The sequence below is a fragment of the Sprattus sprattus genome, assembly GCF_963457725.1.
Source record: "Sprattus sprattus genome assembly, chromosome: 11".
Lineage (NCBI taxonomy): Eukaryota > Metazoa > Chordata > Actinopteri > Clupeiformes > Clupeidae > Sprattus > Sprattus sprattus.
The window spans coordinates 27,227,557-27,246,582 of record NC_137909.1 but is presented as its reverse complement, the minus strand read 5'-3'; the positions used below and the strand labels follow the sequence as shown (position 1 = coordinate 27,246,582).

At 47.1% G+C, this 19,026-nt stretch overlaps 2 protein-coding genes across 2 annotated transcripts in view; one reads left to right on the top strand and one right to left on the bottom strand.

Moving 5' to 3' along the window:
• Positions 1-1,145: 1,145 nt before the first annotated feature.
• On the bottom strand, positions 1,146-4,182 carry duox2 (dual oxidase 2; the record flags this gene model as incomplete). The annotated part of the gene is made up of 6 exons (XM_080848111.1): positions 1,146-1,375; positions 1,866-2,080; positions 2,738-2,945; positions 3,598-3,732; positions 3,879-3,936; positions 4,036-4,182. 6 exons carry the CDS (start codon positions 4,180-4,182, stop codon positions 1,146-1,148), a joined length of 993 nt encoding a protein of 330 aa, XP_080704237.1.
• Positions 4,183-5,052: 870 nt separating this feature from the next.
• The window catches only part of duox (dual oxidase), a gene marked incomplete at both ends in the record, with an annotated part of 21,052 nt that continues 7,078 nt past the window's right edge, over positions 5,053-19,026 (top strand). Inside the window, 22 exons of the mRNA XM_080847563.1 lie at positions 5,053-5,116; positions 5,280-5,363; positions 5,445-5,609; positions 6,274-6,461; positions 6,638-6,839; positions 7,832-7,998; positions 8,492-8,552; positions 9,425-9,521; positions 9,878-9,968; positions 10,592-10,694; positions 11,103-11,275; positions 11,637-11,812; positions 12,011-12,129; positions 12,349-12,489; positions 12,654-12,776; positions 13,400-13,602; positions 14,563-14,748; positions 15,065-15,290; positions 15,865-15,958; positions 16,428-16,635; positions 16,969-17,000; positions 18,420-18,598. Of these exons, the coding sequence (XP_080703689.1) occupies positions 5,053-5,116; positions 5,280-5,363; positions 5,445-5,609; positions 6,274-6,461; positions 6,638-6,839; positions 7,832-7,998; positions 8,492-8,552; positions 9,425-9,521; positions 9,878-9,968; positions 10,592-10,694; positions 11,103-11,275; positions 11,637-11,812; positions 12,011-12,129; positions 12,349-12,489; positions 12,654-12,776; positions 13,400-13,602; positions 14,563-14,748; positions 15,065-15,290; positions 15,865-15,958; positions 16,428-16,635; positions 16,969-17,000; positions 18,420-18,598 (3,082 nt within the window). The remainder of the gene's footprint in view (positions 5,117-5,279; positions 5,364-5,444; positions 5,610-6,273; positions 6,462-6,637; positions 6,840-7,831; positions 7,999-8,491; positions 8,553-9,424; positions 9,522-9,877; positions 9,969-10,591; positions 10,695-11,102; positions 11,276-11,636; positions 11,813-12,010; positions 12,130-12,348; positions 12,490-12,653; positions 12,777-13,399; positions 13,603-14,562; positions 14,749-15,064; positions 15,291-15,864; positions 15,959-16,427; positions 16,636-16,968; positions 17,001-18,419; positions 18,599-19,026) is intronic.

Here is a 19,026-nt window from a genome sequence, read left to right as displayed (position 1 = left end):
TGTGGGTCACGAGAGTGAAGTGCTTCACCTTAGAAACACATCTCACTGAGTGGAGCCTATCTGATTCACACACAAAGCAATCCCACTTACTTTGGCATGGGTTCCAGGAGGATGGCAATACAAAACAAGTTCACATGCGTGTGTGAGTGCTGTATGTATTAGCCATGTGTGTGCGTGTGTGTGTGTGTGTGTGTGCTGTATGTATTAGCCATGTGTGTGTGTGTGTGTGTGTGCTGCATGTATTAGTCGTTGTGTGTGCGTGTGTGTGTGTGTGTCTGTACTGTATATATTAGCCATGTGTGTGTGTGTATGCTGTATGTATTGGTTGTGCGTGTGTGTGTGCTGTATGTATTAGTCGTGTGCGTGTGTGTGCTGTATGTACTAGTTGTGTGTGTGAGTGTGCGTGCGTGTGAGTGTGCGCTGTATGCATTAGTCTGTATGTGTGTGTGCTGTATGTATGAATCATGTGTGTGTGTGTGTGTGTGTGTGTGTGTGTGTGCTGTATGTATTAGGTGTGTGTGTGCGCTGTATGTATTAGCCATGTAAGTGCATGACTATTCTGGCTGGCAGGCAGGCCCGTGGAGAAGAGACTGACATGGCCTGTGAATAACCGTACATTAATCACCTAGTTGGCTTTTTAGTTGCGTTTCAGTGTGGAAGCTGTGGTACTGGACTTACACAGGGGGTGAGTCTCGACACAGTTATCACTCACGTGTCAAACACCAACACGACCACAGAAGCTTTAGATTCTCTATTTTATTATCTCTACAAAAATACGTACAGTATTTACATTACAGTATTTACATTCTTTATACATGCATATATTTACATCAGGCTCAGCACACAGGCACGGGTGATTGACAGGTCGGTCTCGGCAGAAACACTCTGTAGTTTACACTGCAGGACTTGACAAGTCTGATCAAGTAGAAGGAAAGATGGCCATGGAGGAAAGGACAGATGCTGTCAGAGTCTTTCCTGAAAGAATGGCGTGAATAAAAAAAGAAAAGAGCATAATGAATGTTGTGTTTCATTAAAGCCTTGCCCTGTTCAATGGACTGATAATACTGGTCTTATTTCAAACATGTTATACTGTTTCTTTTAAGTATCCCAAAAAAGTATCTGTTATACCGGTTTCACAAGAACCATCAGACTCTTACCACTAAGTGTGTGACGTTCAGAGGCGCCACAGGCACACCTTTCCTTAGGGCCCCTTCGATGGTCACTCCCTCCAGGAAGTTGGAGTTGAAGTATCCGTGAGGTAAGTTGTGGTCGTCGTCGTCATCGTCTCCCCCCACACTGAACACCTCTCTAATCCTCTCAGGCACGAGCAGGTCCAGCAGCACCACCAGAGCCCCAATCAGCACACACAACACACCTAAAGAGACACACAAGACACACTTCAGAATGAGCACCTAGCGCTCACCGCTAACCCTAAAACCTCTCTAATCCTCTCAGGCACGAGCAGGTCCAGCAGCACCACCAGAGCCCCAATCAGCACACACAACACACCTAAAGAGACACACACGACACACTTCAGAATGAGCACCTAGCACTCACCGCTAACCAGTGAACAGACCAGCTGGGACTAGAGAAAGTGCTGCTACAACCAGAGACACATCACAGCCTTATGGGTGGAGTGCTGTGAGGATTATGACATTAAGTCATTTAGCAGACGCTTTTATCCAAAGCGACTTACTAGTATACACAATTTTTTAATTTTTAAACTGATGGCACACTGCACATCAGGAGCAAGTAGGGGTTCAGCGTCTTGCTCAAGGACGCTTCGATAGGGAAATGAACTAGCAACCTCCTGATTACTAAACGACTTCTCTACCAGACCCTGATGCATCTTGTCTTACGCTTACCTGTGGCTAATGCTAGCCAGAAGGAATGGCTGTAGGTGGTCTCGAATGCTGCGTCGCCTATGGTGAAGGTGCACTGGGGCAGGTTGAATATGGTGGAGAAGGACGCCATGGAGAAGAAGATGAAGGCGGCCGTGGCGAGCATCATGTAACCAGCGTAGAGAATGACGGGCATGGAGAAGAGAATGTTGGCAGTCAGCCAGCAGCAGAAAGCCGTCCTGCACGGGAGAGAGGAGAGCAGAGCAGAACACTCCTTAGGATTCTAGAGCGCTAAAAGTAACAGATCTTTTCTATTCACATGCATACACACACACACACATACACTCATACTCATTCTCTCACACATGCACACACACACACTCACACATACACTCACACTCTCACACACACATATTCAGGCAGCAGCAAAAAGCCGTCCTGCACGGGAGAGAGGAGAGCAGAGCAGAACACTCCTTAAGATTCTAGAGCGCTAAAAGTAACAGATCTTTCTATTCACATGCATAAACACACACACACACACACATACACTCATACTCATTCTCTCACACACACACATGCACACACACACACTTACACATACACTCACACACACACATTCAGGCAGCAGCAAAAAGCCGTCCTGCACGGGAGAGAGGAGAGCAGAGCAGAACACTCCTTAAGATTCTAGAGCGCTAAAAGTAACAGATCTTTCTATTCACATTCATATTATGGAACAAACTGATGTTCCTCAATCATCAGAATCAGATTTTATTGGCCAAGTAAGTTTGCACAAACAAGGAATTTGACCTGGTAAACTGGCTCTCAATGTGCTTACACAAAATATACATAACAACACAATATAAAAACAAACACAATGTTTTTGTAGTGCGTCTCACCATAAAGTGGCTGATGCGTAGCGCCCTGAGTATTTGTACTGGTAGATGAGACCACAGGGGCTGTTGCGGGTGAACTTCTCTGCGATGTAGAGAATAGGGTTGGGAAGCCCTCTCTCCAGCGCGTCCTCATACTGCTCATCCAGCTGACCCGTCCAGCGGAACACTTCATTGTAGTCTATGGTCTCGTTGAGCTGGTTCACCGGGTTTCCTGTTGGAGAACAGAGGAGCCGTCACACACGGAGATTACAGACGGACAGGGGCGTAGGCACGTGGTGCCCCCCCACCCCAACCTCACAGCACATATAATAGCACAGCAAATATATAAAAAATAACATGGGATTATCAATATGACATCATTAGTGTCCATAAGAAGGTTCAATCCATTGTTTATGGCTAGATGAGTCCTTAGAAAACACTGCTCTGAGTGATATAGTATAGTGAAATAGTAGTTTTTGACAATCAAGTGCCACCCCAAATAAAAGACTGGCCAGAGCTGGCCCCCCCAGAAATAATGTCCTGGCTACGCCCCTGCAGACGGAATCACACGCAGAAGATAAAATACTCTGCACAGGAAATACACAATGCAAGCCAGTACACAATCCTCTAGCCCCGGCACCAGGCAGCACCCTGACCTAACCACACACACACACACACGACCAGTGAACATGGAGTCAAATCAGTGTTTCCTCGTTTGGGTCCAGAATGGATGACATCATATTTAAACATCACACTCTAGACACATAAAGTAAATTCAACACTACCTTAATCACTGTTTATTTTACTCCATATGTTTTACAGCATGCCACCTACAAACTTGTGCAAGCCTCAGACCTACTAAAAGTCTACTAAAGTTTCCTCACCTTTAAGTGTAATGTTGATGCCGTACAAGCCTACATGGAGACCCACGTCGGCGTTTACCACCGCGCTGCTGAAAGACTTGTAGGTGGTGTTCGCTTTCAGGCTGGCCTGCGCCCAGTCAGCCGTGAAGTTCAGCGCTATATAGCGGGACAAACATGGCCAAGTAATTACAGGTGCGGTGCGATACATCACAGTCACTGCATAAGTAGCTAGTAACTTGCATTTAAATTGTAAATACAACTTTTAAATACCTCAGCAGAGATAATGTAGGACAATAACTCACCGACTATTACGACTCCAATGAAGAGACTTATGATTACCCGCAGCAACCAGAAAAACCTCTAGAAAATGGAAAAAGTTAGTTGGAGGCAGTAGCTATATATGACTTCATCTCAAAAGAATAACCATAGTATAAAAGTTAGAAGTTGCTGTAGACTCACCGATTTCCCGCGGATTCCTGGAAGAATGAGAAGGAAAGACGCCGAAAGGACTAAGAAGACCAGGATGACCGTTAGCAAGCTGCCGCTGAAGATGAAAGAGGTCCTTTGTAGCGGGTAGAATGGGTAAATGCCATCGTAGAAAGTCATCTTCTGAGGTCCGCGCCTGTGAGAAGGTGGAATTACAGTGAGGATAGTTAGCAAAGGTTCTCAGTTACCCCGAGATCCAGAGGATAAGGCTGATGTGAGACCGGACTCACCAGTCACCAGCAGATACACTCAGCAGTTATTCAACTATTTAACGGTCAACCTATTTCTTAATGTACTAAAAAGGCCGCCTGTTGTACCAACCAGGATACATTGTTGACTGTTTAAATAGTGTTTCAAAAGTTTTGCATTCGCACAGTTGATGTGAAATGACACAGCGGCAAAAGCACCTATGCCTACCTGTATGTCACCGTTTTGGGGAGTTTAAAAGAAAAGTGAAGTCTGAAATGTGTCTCGGCTGAAGTGAAGCGATAACCACAGTGTTCCATCTTTTATATCGACCCTGGTCTTAACTCCAGCCCTGCCCGCATCTGCACTGATTGGCATTTCTCACGAGAGGTGTGCACCTGTTCCGATTATCATTTGACGGGAATTCAAAGCCTCAACCTTAATCACACACCTGCTTAGACAAACAAGTAGCCTTTCCAACATCACGCCTTTCCAACATCACATGTCTTCATATATTGGTCGTGTTGGATCGTGCTGCTAGATCTGGGTAAGTAACTTAACGAGATTTAGAGTAAATCCTGTTTCTTTAACACCTATTTTATTTTATTTAACTTACCGCGCTGTGCTCATAGATTTATATTCTTGCTTTAATCCAAGTTTCGCCCCTTACATTTAAAGCAGTTGACTCTGAATGAACACGCCGTGAAAGTAACTCTCTCTCTCTCTCTTTCCTCCTCGGTCACTCAAGTGTCCTTAGAAAGCCCTTGACACGAGCCGCGCTTGGATGCTCCCATGGACGCAACCATGGATTTACGCAGGACGATCTGCAGCATTGTGCTCCTATTGGCAGTGGCGACCCTCTGTTCCAGTACGTTCATATAATTTCATTCATGCGATTTAAGGCAAAAAAGGATTGAAAACTACTCTTTACACTGCATTTACCAGAAGTTCACCTGCATTCACCTGGTTTTCAAAAATGGCAACTTGTTCTCATGTAATTAATCTGACAAAATATGTTTAATTTAATTTAGATTCTGAGTCAAATGTTGGCTGGGAAATCCAACGGTACGACGGCTGGTACAATAACTTAGCTTCTCATAGCCGTGGAGCTGCAGGTAAGCTGATGCACTACATTGTTCTCTTTAGTCTTATTTTTCCTCTGACGCCTTCAAATAAACAACGTGTTGCACGCGCAGGTGAGCCGATGATGCGCCTTCTGCCCGCGCGGTACTCTGACGGTGTCTACCAGGCGCGCGGAGAGCCGCAGCTGCCCAACCCACGTCGGGTCAGCAATATCGCCATGAGGGGCCCGTCGGGGCTGCCGTCATCCCGGAACCAGACCGTTCTCTCGCTCTTCTTTGGTCAGTGAATATGAAAAACACTAACTAATATGTCCAAATCAAAGAGTTTCTTTAAAGTGTTTCGGGCCATCTTCTACCTTCTGCTGTGTTCCTGAGCTAGTTTTGCCAACACCGTAAGCTCTGATGCACTTTAACGTTCATCATCAAGTAAAAATGTTGAATCTGGCTCAACTTATTACATACTCAGATGAAAGAGAAGTGTTGCTTCATGTTAGTTCACTTGCAGTGTAAAATCGTTCCTTCGGTCAGACTCAGAGCCCTTACATACAGTTAAATTGTGGTTAACGCACAGGAATACTCTAGTCTAGTTTAGAAGAGGGACCTTTTGAAATAAAGCCGTTATTTTGCAGCAAAATAACGGCTATATTTCAAAAGATCCCTCTTCTAAATTAGACTAGAGTATCCCTGTGCGTTAACCACGTGGCAGGAGGATAGTACCTTGCGTTGTAGGTGCATTGCATGTTGTTTTGCAGACTTACAACCAGTCCCCACCAGACTAATTTTCATCCTTTCTTTGCAAAAAAGGATTTATGTAAAGCCAGGTGCATTTATGAGAAGTAAATCATTAAACGTCATTAAATCAGTAAATCATGTCAAACGGCGCTCCCTAAATAAAGTTCTCTTGTGTTGTGTTCCCCTGGGTCCTCTCGCCCTACTGGTCCAGGCTACCATGTTGTGTCTGAGGTCTTGGAGTCCCGCCAGCCCGGTTGCCCCCCTGAGTTCATGCACATCCCCATCCCGGAGGGGGACCCCGTCTTCAGATGGAACGCCACCCCTGCTCCCATGCTCCGCTTCCAGAGGGGACACTGGGATCACGACACGGGCAAGAGCCCCAACAACCCCCGCACCCAGGTATCCAACTACCCCACGCTCACTCACCCAACTACCCTCACATTCAACTACCCCACACACAGGTACTTTTCACCTTGTGTGCACAGATGAACCTTGCAGTCTCGTGGAAAGACGTGAAAGCCATGTTTATGTGTGTGTGTGTGTGTGTGTGTGTGTGTGTGTGTGTGTGTGTACAGGTGAACCACGTCTCCTCATGGATAGATGGCAGCTCTGTGTATGGCTCATCCAGCTCCGGGGCGGACACACTCAGGAGCTTCTCTCTGGGGCTCCTGGCGTGCGGGTCGGAGTGGAACCTTCCCAGAAAGAGCGGAGGAGTGAACCTCATGTGGTGTGCTCCGAACCCCTCCACCAGCGAGCACGGCCCGGAGGGTCTCTATGGTAACTAACTAAGGATGCAACAGTAGCAGTGATGTTCTAGAACACAGTGTACGGTATGTTACAGTTGATATAATGAATACTTTTAGAGAGTTTTGACTATTAACAGGAACAAAAACACAGATTGGTTATATTGCATTTAATAATAATAACGTAGCAGGAGGATAGTACCTTGCGTTGTAGGTGCATTGCATGTTGTTTTGCAGACTTACAACCAGTCCCCACCAGACTAATGTTACTCTACTCCATTCCCTACCTGACAGTGGTGTAGTCCAGGGTATACGCAGGTATACGGAGTATAACCAATTATTTTTCGGTCAGCATTGCGTATACCCTCTCTCAAAACAGGGCGTTTATCCTGTGCTGTATTGGCTGCTCAAAAAAAATAAGAGTTTACCCACTTCTCCAGGGACCACTACACCACTGTCCATTCCCTACCTGAGGGCTGGCAGGGCTGTGCCCGTGTTTGTGTCCTCACCTCTGTAGGATAAACGCTTCAGTGCATGATTGTTCTCTCCTAATCCCTCCATTATGCGGCTGCTTCTGTCAGCACAGCTGGCCTTTGTGCTGCGTGGTGTAGTCTGCCCACATGGGCCCCCAGCATTGCTTAACCTCAGCCGAGGAGAAACCAGGCCTCCTTCACATGGCAGACGCTGTGTGTGTGTGAAAATCAGCCTAAGCTGCTGACGTGCACGTGCCCACAACGATACACACTCCTTCCCTGTCAGCCCGTGGTGTTGGGCGGAGCTGTTGGACATATGTGGTCAGCAGACACCCTCACAGATGGGCTAATTGCCAACTTCAGCAGGTGTTGAAACTGAGATTAGTGGGTCATCTTTGCCCCGGAAGAATTGGGCAAAAATGAGGTCATTGTTCTAGAATCAACCAGAGACCAACGTGTCTTTCCCTGATGAGCCCTATGGAAGGTGTAGTGTCTGTTTGTGTAGAGTTCCTGTGTAGAATGATTCCAGTGATGTGTGTGTGTGTGTGTGTAGAGCTGGGGAATGCCTGGGCCAATGAGAATGCGTTTACGCTGGCTGAGGGGGTGGTGTGGTTTCGTTACCATAACTACCTGGCCTCCCAGCTGCACCATGTCCACCCAGCCTGGTCTGACGAGCAGCTCTTCCAGGGCGCCAGGAAGAGGCTCATCGCCACCCTGCAGGTGAGTGTGAGGTGTGTGTGTGTGTGTAAGACTGTGCGCGTGTGTGTGTGTGTGTGTGTAAGACTGTGTGTGTGTTTGTGTGTGTGTGTATGTCTGTGAGTGTGAGTGTGTGTGTGTGAGACTGTGTGTGTGACTGTGTGTGAGACTGTGTGTGTGTGTGAGAATGTGTGTGTGACTGTGTGTGTGAGGCTGTGTGTGTGTGTGTGTGTGTATGTGTGTGTGACTGTGTGTGTGTGTGTGTGTGTGTGTGTGTGTGTGTGTGTGTGTGTGTGTGTGTGTGTGTGTGTGTGTGTGTGTTTGTGGGCCCAGGTGAGGACTCTCTCATGCTGGTCAGTTTCTTCCCCTCTGATTCGTGTTAATTACACGTTGCATGATCCATGTGGGTTTCTGAAGCACACACACTAGGGGTCAGGAGGGAGTTGTGTGTGTGTGTGTGTGTGTGTGTGCTTGATTCTGCATACTAAGCTCATAACTGATACTCTTCTTTCCTCAGAATGTTGCATTTCATGAATGGCTGCCCAGCTATCTGGGGAAGTCTCTGCCTCCTTACCAAGGTAATGTATCTGCGTATGGTTTTTTTCATAGTGTGTGCGTGCAGTGTGTGTTTTGTGTCTGTGTGTGTGTATGTGTACATGTTTGTGTGCTTGTGTGGTTTAGAGGGGGAGACATGGTGTGTGTGTGTGTGTGTGAAGTGAGAGAGGGAGAGATGGATCAACGAGATGGATATGGACTGCTAACCATGGTGGCTCGGGTGTGTGTGTGTGTGTGTGTTTGTGTGTGTGTGTGTGTGTGTGTCTGTGTGTGTGTGGTGAGAGTGTGAGAGAGGGAGAGATGGTGCAGTGAGATGGATATGGACTGCTAACCATGGTGGCTCGGTTGTGTGTGTGTGTGTGTGTGTGTGGTGAGAGTGTGAGAGAGGCAGAGATGGTGCAGTGAGATGGATATGGACTGCTAACCATGGTGGCTGGGGTGTGTGTGTGTGTGTGTGTGTGTGTGTGTGTGTGTGTGTGTGTGGTGAGAGCGTGAGAGATGGAGCAGTGAGATGGATATGCGCTGCTAACCACAGTGGCTCTTGTGGTCTGGTTAGGGCTCTTGAAGCGCTGCAGGTGCGTCAGCAGGGTGTGTGTGTGTGTGTGTGTGTGTGTGTGTGTGTGGGTTGAGTTGCTGGGGGCACAGAGCTGCTGACTAGACACCTGCGGTCACAGGGCTCTGCATATTCCCCATTAGGGGATAGAGAAGATTGGGAAACATTAGAACATGACATGTTTGTTTTGACATGTGTGTTTTCTCCAGTGGTGTGTTGCTCCTCATGAATGTGTTTGGCTCTAGCGCACTAAATGTGTGTTAATCTTTCGTGCTTGTTCACATTGCAACCAGTGTGTTGTCTGTAGCGTATTTCCACTGACTGTGAAATAATGTCCCTCAGGTTACAAAAACTCTGTAGATCCTGGAATCTACCCAGAGTTTGCGGCTGCAGCAATCAGATTTGGGCTAACTATGGCGCCCTCTGGTGTTTATATGAGGTACTAAAGGATCATAACAGCTTTTAAATCTTATTTTCTGTATTGTATCTCCTCCACCTATCAGTCTCTCTCTCTCTCTCTCTCTCTCTCTCTCTCTCTCTCTATCTATCTACCTTTTCTCTCTCTGTGATTGTGTACTGGTCCTAATATGCAATATCTGCAATTTCCTTGCATGATATTATTATTTACAATACTTGATAAGCTCATCATATGCACATTGAGACTTCTCTGTTTGTTAAAGTGTACTATATAAATACAATAAATTCACTATTATTATTATTATTATTATTATTAATATAAGATAGAGTGTGTGTAGTTTTGGTGAAGAGCTGTTGTACATGTGTGTGTGACTCCAGGAACAGGAGCTGCCACTATAGGGAGGTGGTCAGCAGTGATGGCAGCACCTCTCCAGCCATGCGCCTATGCAACAGCTTCTGGAACCGACACGTAAGTCTTATCAGAGATGTGTGAGACTGTGTGTGTGAGATTGTGTGTGTGTGTGTGTTTGTGTCTGTGCTGTATCAGAGATGATCCCCCATTCACCGTCTCCTGGCACTAAGTCTTGTTAGAGGTGAGAGGTTCACCGTCTCCTGGCACTAAGTCTTATCAGAGGTGATCCCCCATTCACCATCTCCTGGCACTAAGTCTGGTTAGAGATGAGAGGTTCACCATCTCCTGGCACTAAGTCTGGTTAGAGATGAGAGGTTCACCATCTCCTGGCACTAAGTCTGGTTAGAGATGAGAGGTTCACCATCTCCTGGCACTAAGTCTGGTTAGAGATGAGAGGTTCACCATATCCTGGCGCTAAGTCTGGTTAGAGGTGAGAGGTTAACCGTCCTGTCTGTCCTGTCTGAGATGCTGCTGTGTTGCATTAGATTTAGTCATTTAGCAGACGCTTTTATCCAAAGAGACTTACAAGGAAATTGCATTTATACATCAGGAGCAGATTTAGGGGTTCAGTGTCTTGCTCTAGGTCCCTTACACACTTGGTAAGGAGGAGCGGGGAAACAAACTAGCAACCTTCCGATTACTAAACAACTCCTCTGACCCCTGTACCACTGTCTCCGCAGAACCCCAACCTGCGGACGGCTGAGGATGTGGACGAGCTGATTCTAGGCATGTCCTCCCAGCTTGCAGAGAGGGAGGACAACATCATAGTGGAGGACCTCAGAGGTCTGTGCCGCCCTTCCTCTGCTGGCTGTAACACCACATTGATCATAGCTCTTTCTACAGTACCAGTCAAAAGTTTGGACACACCTTACATTTTGGGAGAAGTGTTTTCTTTACTTTTATTATTTTCTACATTGTAGATAAATACTGAAGACTTTTAAACTACGAAAGAACACATGTCGGATGATGTACTAAACAAAAAAAGTGTTATCTACCACCTAAAAAATAATAAAAGTAAAGAAAAAACTTCTCCAAAAATGAGAAGGTGTGTCCAAACTTTTGACTGGTACTGTATATCTCAGCCATGCTGTACTTATTGAACTGACCTGGTATTGAGCTGAACCTCTGCAGTAGCTAAATGAGTCCTCTCCACTCCTCTCCTCCTCCCATCTTTTCTGTTATGTTGGTCAGATTACATGTATGGTCCATTACGTTTCTCCCGTTCGGATGCGGTCGCCATGACGATTCAGCGAGGCCGGGACTTTGGCCTGCCCAGTTACAGTGAGGTCAGAGAAGCTCTCAACCTTCCGCCGCTGGACACCTGGGCTGACATCAACCCTCAGCTTAACCAGAGCCACCCACAGGTAGCATCAAACCTGCGTTTTAAAGTCATACCTGTCTTAGGTCATCCACAGGTAGGATTACATGAGCATCAGAACAGGGATAACTACCAAGGCTCTTCTAAAGGTGTGCTAAGTGTGTGTGTGTGTGTGTGTGTGTGTGTGTTTGTGTGTGTGTGTGCATGTGTGTTTGTTTGTGTGTGTGTGTGTGTGTGTGTGTGTGTGGGTGTGGTCAAGATTTTTCCTAGATGCAGTTTTCTCCTGTGGTCTACACTGCTTGTCTGTGAAAGCGTAGAGCAAAGAAGACCCTGTGTTTAAACTGTGTACACTGAGAGCGTGATGGCTAATAAACCTGTGCTAATACTAATCTCCTGTGCTTTGCCAGTTGTTTCGGGAGCTGTCTGACCTCTACGGTAACGACGTCTCCAGACTAGAGCTGTTTCCTGGAGGTCTGCTGGAGTCTGTGGACGGACCCGGGCCCGTGTTCAGCGCCCTTATCTCCGATCAGTTCCAACGAATCAGGAACGGAGATCGGTTCTGGTTTGAGAACAAGCAGAACAAGTAAGAGCAGAACCGCTGCTTACAGACTGACCAATCAGAGTTGAGCTCCTTACAAACTGACCAATCAGAGCTCAGCACTGGTCTTTAGTGGTTTTTCACATGGAGAAACTATTCAAATATTATGGTGAATGTTATTTTATAATACATCATATTGAGATATAAGTATAAATTGTGCTATTATAATGTGGTATTTCCAAGATTGTTCACAGAAGAGGAGATTTTGTCCATCCGTAACACCACTTACCATGATGTCATCATCGCTGTGACAAGTGCGGAATTTGGGGACATTCAGAAAGACGTTTTCTTCTGGAAGAATGGTAAACACTCAAAAACACATACACTCAGGCGCAACTGCACGCACGCACGCACGCACACACACACACATCTTCATCATAATGCTCTAGCCTTCAATGAAATTATGAGCCTGGACCTGGAATCAGAGTCCTCACTAAGCCTTAATTGATGTTGTAATGGAGCATGGTTGGACTTGTGTGCGTGCTTGCGTGTGTGTGTGTGTGCGCGTGTGTGTGTGGCAGGTGACCCCTGTCCTCAGCCCGGGCAGCTGAAAGCCTCAGATCTGCCCCCCTGCCCTCCGGCCTCCTCCATGGACTTCTTTGACAACGGCAGCAAAGCCGGCTTCGGTATCTTAGTCATCGTTCTCTTCCTCTTCCCCGTAGGTCAGTTTAGCCCGTGTCTGTCCGATTGTCCGTTTCACTGGAATAATGATCATCAATGATCATCATGATTCAATCAATCAATAATGACATTGTAAAGTCTTTCATCTGTTCCACAGACCAGAACCTGCAGTTAATGTGCTCTCCTCCCTCCCTTGTGTATCTAGTGAGCTTCCTGGTGGCTTACACAGTGGCCTTCTTCCGTAACTACAGGTTCAAGAGGTTCAAGAAGTTTCAGCAAGGCTCCAAGTCGACCAGGAAGGACAAAGAGCCTTCAGCTGGGGTTACAGGTCTGTTTGGGTGTTAGGGAGACAAGGCTGGGGTTACAGGTCTGTTTGGGTGTTAGAGAGACAAGGCTGGGGTTACAGGTCTGTTTGGGTGTCAGGGAGACAAGGCTGGGGTTACAGGTCTGTTTGGGTGTTAGAGAGACAAGGCTGGGGTTACAGGTCTGTTTGGGTGTTAGGGAGACAAGGCTGGGGTTACAGGCATGTTTGGGTGTCAGAGAGACAAGGCTGGGGTTACAGGTCTGTTTGGGTGTCAGAGAGACAAGGCTGGGGTTACAGGTCTGTTTGGGTGTTAGGGAGACAAGGCTGGGATTACAGGTCTGTTTGGGTGTCAGAGAGACAAGGCTGGGGTTACAGGTCTGTTTGGGTGTTAGGGAGACAAGGCTGGGGTTACAGGTCTGTTTGGGTGTCAGGGAGACAAGGCTGGGGTTACAGGTCTGTTTGGGTGTTACAGAGACAAGGCTGGGGTTACAGGTCTGTTTGGGTGTTAGAGAGACAAGGCTGCAGAGAGGCAACTGTGAAAGAAGTAGTTGTACGTATACTTGGATAGCGAGTTTTGCATTACCTACCTAACCCAAACCTGTCTCTCCTCCCTGCTCTTCCTCTCCTTGTCCTCTCCCCCTGTGCAGCGTGGGAGTGGCAGGGCCCCAATGAGTCCCCTCTGCCCGTGTCCGTGGAGGTGGATGAGAAGCTGGGTCTTCAGGTGTGTGACCCCATGGGCGGCCTACTGCGCTCCCTCAGCCTGGGCTCCCAGAACCAGCTGACCATCCTGCTGTCCAGCGACCGCCAACAGAGGGCACTCCTGCTAAAGGTGCCCAAGGAGTACGATTTGGTGAGTAGCTCAAGCTGTCGAGATACTAGCTGTGCTTTCACTGCATGCTGCCTCCTCCTGAATGTTCCTGTTCATCCTGAGTGTTCCTGCTCATCCTGTTCCTCCTCCTCCTGAGTGTTCCTCCTCCTCCTGAATGTTCCTGTTCCTCCTGAGTGTTCCTGTTTCTCCTACTCCTCCTGAATGTTCCTGTTTCTCCTGAGTGTTCCTGCTCCTCCTGAGAGCTCCAACTCCTCCTGAATGTTCCTGTTTCTGTTCCTCCTGAATGCTCCTGTTTCTGTTCCTCCTGAATGTTTCTGCTCCACCTGAATGTTCCTGCTCCTCCTGAGTGTTCCTGTTCCTCCTCCTGAGTGTTCCTGTTCCTCCTGAATGTTCCTGTTCCTCCTGAGAGTTCCTGCTCACCTGAATGTTCCTGTTCCTCCTCCTGAGTGTTCCTGTTCCTCCTGAATGTTCCTGTTCCTCCTGAGAGTTCCTGCTCACCTGAATGTTCCTGTTCCTCCTCCTGAGTGTTCCTGTTCCTCCTGAATGTTCCTGTTCCTCCTGAGAGTTCCTGCTCACCTGAATGTTCCTGTTCCTCCTCCTGAGTGTTCCTGTTCCTCCTGAATGTTCCTGCTTTCCTGAGTGTTCCTGCTCCCCCTCCTCCTCCTAAGTGTTCCTGCTCTCCTGAATGTTCTTACTCCTCCTGAGTGTTCCTGCTCCTCCTGAGTGTTCCTGTTCCTCCTCCTGAGTGTTCCTGCTCTCCTGAATGTTCTTACTCCTCCTGAGGGATCCTGCTCCTCCTTAGTGTTCCTTCTCCTCCTAAGGGATCCTGTTCCTCCTTCTCCTCCTGAGTGTTCCTTCTCCTCCTAAGTGTTCCTGCTCTCCTGAATGTTCTTACTCCTCCTGAGGGATCCTTCTCCTCCTGAGTGTTCCTTCTCCTCCTAAGTGTTCCTCTTCCTCTGAGTGTGTGTTCTGTCCTCTCAGGTGTTGCTGTTTGAGGATGAGGCGCGACGGTCTGCGTTCCTGGGTGTCCTGCGCTCTGAGCTGGGCAAGCAGGAGCAGCGTGTGAGTGTGAGGAGCGTGCGGGAGAAGGAGCTGCTGAAGGAGGCAGTGACCAGGACTCAGAGAGCCCAGATAGTGGAGGTCTTCTTCAGGCATGCATTTGCCAAGGTAACACACACACACACACACACACACACACACACACACACACACACACTCACACAAACACATGCACACACACTCACACACACATGCACACACACAAACACACATACATGCACAATATCACACTCAATCACACACACACACTTACACATACAGAAATGCACACTCAAAACACACATACATGCATAAATACCCACACTAAAACACAAACACACACACACACACACACACACTGATACATGACTGCGCGCACACGCACACACACACACACACACTCCTGGAGTTGTTCCTCCTGCTCAGCTTCTCCTCCTGTGCTCAGGTGCTGGACATAGACAGGAGCGATGCGGGGGACCTGAGAGGCGTGTCCAGCCGCAGGACCAGGGAGGCGCTGCAGTGTGAGCTCTCAGGGCAGGAGTTCGCCAGCGCCCTGGGCCTCAAGCCCAGCTCCCTCTTCGTCCAGTCCATGTTCACGCTGGCCGACAAGGACGGCAACGGATACCTGTCCATGCAGGAGTTCCTGGACGTCATCGCCATCTTCATGAAGGGTCAGTCAGTCCAGACGGACCCTCAGCCTGTATTACAGAGTGGCCGAGATGCAACACAGAACGCAGTTCATTTCTGAATGTTTGGAGTCCTACAGGGGGAAAGATTAGGAATAGTGGTTCATTTCTACAAATGTTCAAAGAGTAATGATAACACTAAATGGCAATATAGCTCTTAAGCTTAGTACAAAATGTTATAAGATTTTCAGCCTGTGCATGTCAACTTACCTTTTCCAATGATTAGCTTGGTGCTGTCCGTATCCAAATACTGCCAGTATATTCCGGTAGGATGCTAGGTAAATGTGAATGTGGATATTTATTGTATTCTGGTCAATTGCATTTTGTGTTAATGTGCATATCTTTTGTATTCTGGTTAATTGCATGCTGTGGGATGTGCATATTTATTGTATTCTGGTTAATTGCATGCTGTGGGATGTGCATATCTATTTTATTCTGGTTAATTGCATTCTGTGTTAATGTGCATGTCTTTTGTATTCTGGTTAATTGCATGCTGTGGGATGTGCATATCTATTGTATGTTGCTTAATTGCATGCTGTTTGAATGTGAATGGATGCAGGTACACCAGAGGAGAAGTCCAGGCTTCTGTTTGCCATGCATGACATCGATGGAAACGGCTTCCTATCCAGAGAGGAATTCTCCACATTGTTGAGGTTTGCAACCACTGCAGTCTTCTGTCTGTCTGTCCGTCTCAGAGTTCCAGTGTCTGAAATAACCACTGGAAAAGCTGCTGTTACTCACAATCAGATGTGATTTGGGTTTTGCAGAATATGTTTACTTGCCAGATGTTGCTATGTGTCCTCCCCAGGCGTAGCGCTGTTTAGCAAGCTAGCACGGCCATGTGTCCCTGTAGCGCTGTTTAGCCAGCTAGCACTGCCATGTGTCCCTCCCAGGCGTAGCGCTGATTAGCCAGCTAGCACGGCAATGTGTCCCTTCCAGAGGTAGTGCTGATTAGCCAGCTAGCACGGCCATGTGTCCCTGTAGCGCTGTTAAGCCAGAGAGCACGGCCATGTGTCCCTCTCAGGCGTAGCGCTGTTTAGCCAGCTAGCACTGCCATGTGTCCCTCCTAGGCGTAGCGCTGATTAACCAGCTAGCACTGCCATGTGTCACTGTGTTCCTCAGGTCCTTCACGGAGATCTCCAGCGGCTGCCTGTCGAAGAGCCAGGCTCAGGAGGTCATTGAGGCCATGCTCCAAGCTGCCGGGTTTGATGCCAAAGAGCAAATCACCTGGGAGGACTTTCACCTCCTCCTCAAAGGCCACGAGAAGGAGCTGCAGTTCGCACAGCTCAACATTAAAGGCAAAGAGCAGCTGAATGATTGCTATGATAATGTGACATTTTGTAGAATACATGCGTTTTTTATGTGACACGTTATTAATGCGACTAATACGTTATTAATGTGACACGGTATTAACGTGACTGATCCGTTATTAATGTGACTGGTGTGTGATATATGTGTTTTTAATGTGACTGGTGTGTTATTAATGTGACTGACGTGTTATTAATGTGACTGGTGTGAGATATATGTGTTGTTAATGTGACTGATGCGTTATTAATGTGACTGGTGTGTGATATATGTGTTGTTAATGTGACTGGTGCGTTATTAATGTGACTGATTCATTATTAATCTAACTGGTGTGATATATGTGTCGTTAACGTGACAGATGTGTTATTACTGCAGGAATGGAGATGGAGGGTAAGAGCAGGATGAGCCGGCAGCACAGGGTGTCTTTCATCAGCCCACAGAAGAACGGGTGCGTTAGGGTCCCCTTACCTTCCTCACACCCATTAATTCTGTCTTCTTCAGATGCACTAATCTAAATCTCGTTCTCCAATACAGTGGGAAACTGAGAATTAAATGTTGCCTCTATGTATTTTAAAAGCTCGTCAGCTGAAGGAGAGACAGATTTCCTCAGCAAACCTGTAGATGGTTCGGAACTCCGCAAACGGCTGGGGAAAAGGTAGGGATTGGCCCAATTCTATATGTAAGGCGGAGTAACGGCAGGGATTGGCCCAGTTCTATGTGTAAGGCAGGGATTGGCCCAGTTCTATGTGTAAGGCGTGGAAAAGGCAGGGATTGGTTTCTTGTGACGGAGTGAAGTCTCATTCTCAGGTTAATGAAGTGTGACTGGCCAGATCATAAGGGTTTCCTCTCTGCTATGGGGCAACATACAGCACCCTGATGTAATAATTACTGTTTATGTTGTTAATAAGGGTTTTCCTCTCTGCTCTGGTGTAACCTTCTGAATGCTGATGCCTAGTACACTCACGCAGTAATACGTGTATTAGTGTTGGTGTTGTCACGCAGTCATACGTGTATTAGCGTTGGTGTTTTCACGCAGTAATACGTGTATTAGTGTTGGTGTTTTCACGCAGTAATACGTGTATTAGTGTTGGTGTTGTTACGCAGTAATACGTGTATTAGTGTTAGTGTTGTCACGCAATAATACGTGTATTAGTGTTGGTGTTGTTACGCAGTAATACGTGTATTTGTGTTGCTGTTGTCATGCAGTAATACGTGTATTAGTGTTGGTGTTGTTACGCAGTAATACGTGTATTAGTGTTGGTGTTTTCACGCAGTTAAACAGGAATTAGTGTTTGTGTTGTCATGCAGGGCTCCTTCTGTGCTGTGTGGTGCTGAGAGTGTAATTAAGGGCTTTGCACACAGGTGCTGTGAGAGCATTGGGAAAGTGAGCTCACGTCTGCAGGAGGAAATCTCACTCTGTGGTTTACAGCGGAGCTGAGTTCGCCATCATTTTAGATCCTTTACTGTAGCCGTAATACACCCCACGATACACCAGCTCCCCTCACCACAACCTGATTCACCAGATCCACACGCTACCCTGACCGTAACCTGATACACCAGAACCCCTCACCATAACCTGATACACCAGAACCCCTCACCTTGTTGCATTGTGTAGTGTTTGATTTGCTCAAAGTACATTGGATATTCCTGTGCTGGTCTATATGTCGGAAGAAGGTGTGGGTGTGATGTTGCTTCACTGTTTTGTGTGTTGTGTTGTGTTGCGTTGTGTTGTGTTGTGTTGTGTTGTGTTGTGTTGTTGTGTTGTGTTGTTGTGTTTATAAATGCTTGGTATGAACGTGTGATCTCCAGGCCGGGCCTGTCCGGTGCTAAGCTGTATGTGAAGCCTCAGAGAGAGCGCTACAGCAGGAACCCTGTCCAGCAGAAAGTCCAGCAGTTCAAGCGCTTCGTGGAGAACTACCGGCGACACATCGTCTGTTTCTGCGTCATCTACGGCATCTCCGCCGGGGTATCTCTCGAGAGGTGCTACTGTGAGTTCACCGCCACAGCCTAACCCTTCCCCTTTCCCTAAACCTAACCCAAAGCATAGAGCCAGCAGCACCTTCTACAGGAACCTGTGAGGTAAAACTAACCCAAATTCTAACCACACTCACAGAGCCATTGCAAACTTGAACAGGAGTGTAAGGGTTTACCACAAACAAGGACTGGATTCAGCAGAAGCCTGTGGGTTAACAACTACCGAAACACAGAGATATCACAGAGTGACTACAAACGGGGTGCGATTTGATGGGAGGGTTTACCGGTTTATCTGGTTTAAAAAATATATATATATTTCATGTATTTTATATATTTTAGTTTGCATTAAAAGTTCAACTGTTCAAAATGTACATTTTGAACATTTTGAACAGTTGCAAAGAATTAGGCCTATTTATTGCTTGTTTTTTCATGATTTAAAAAA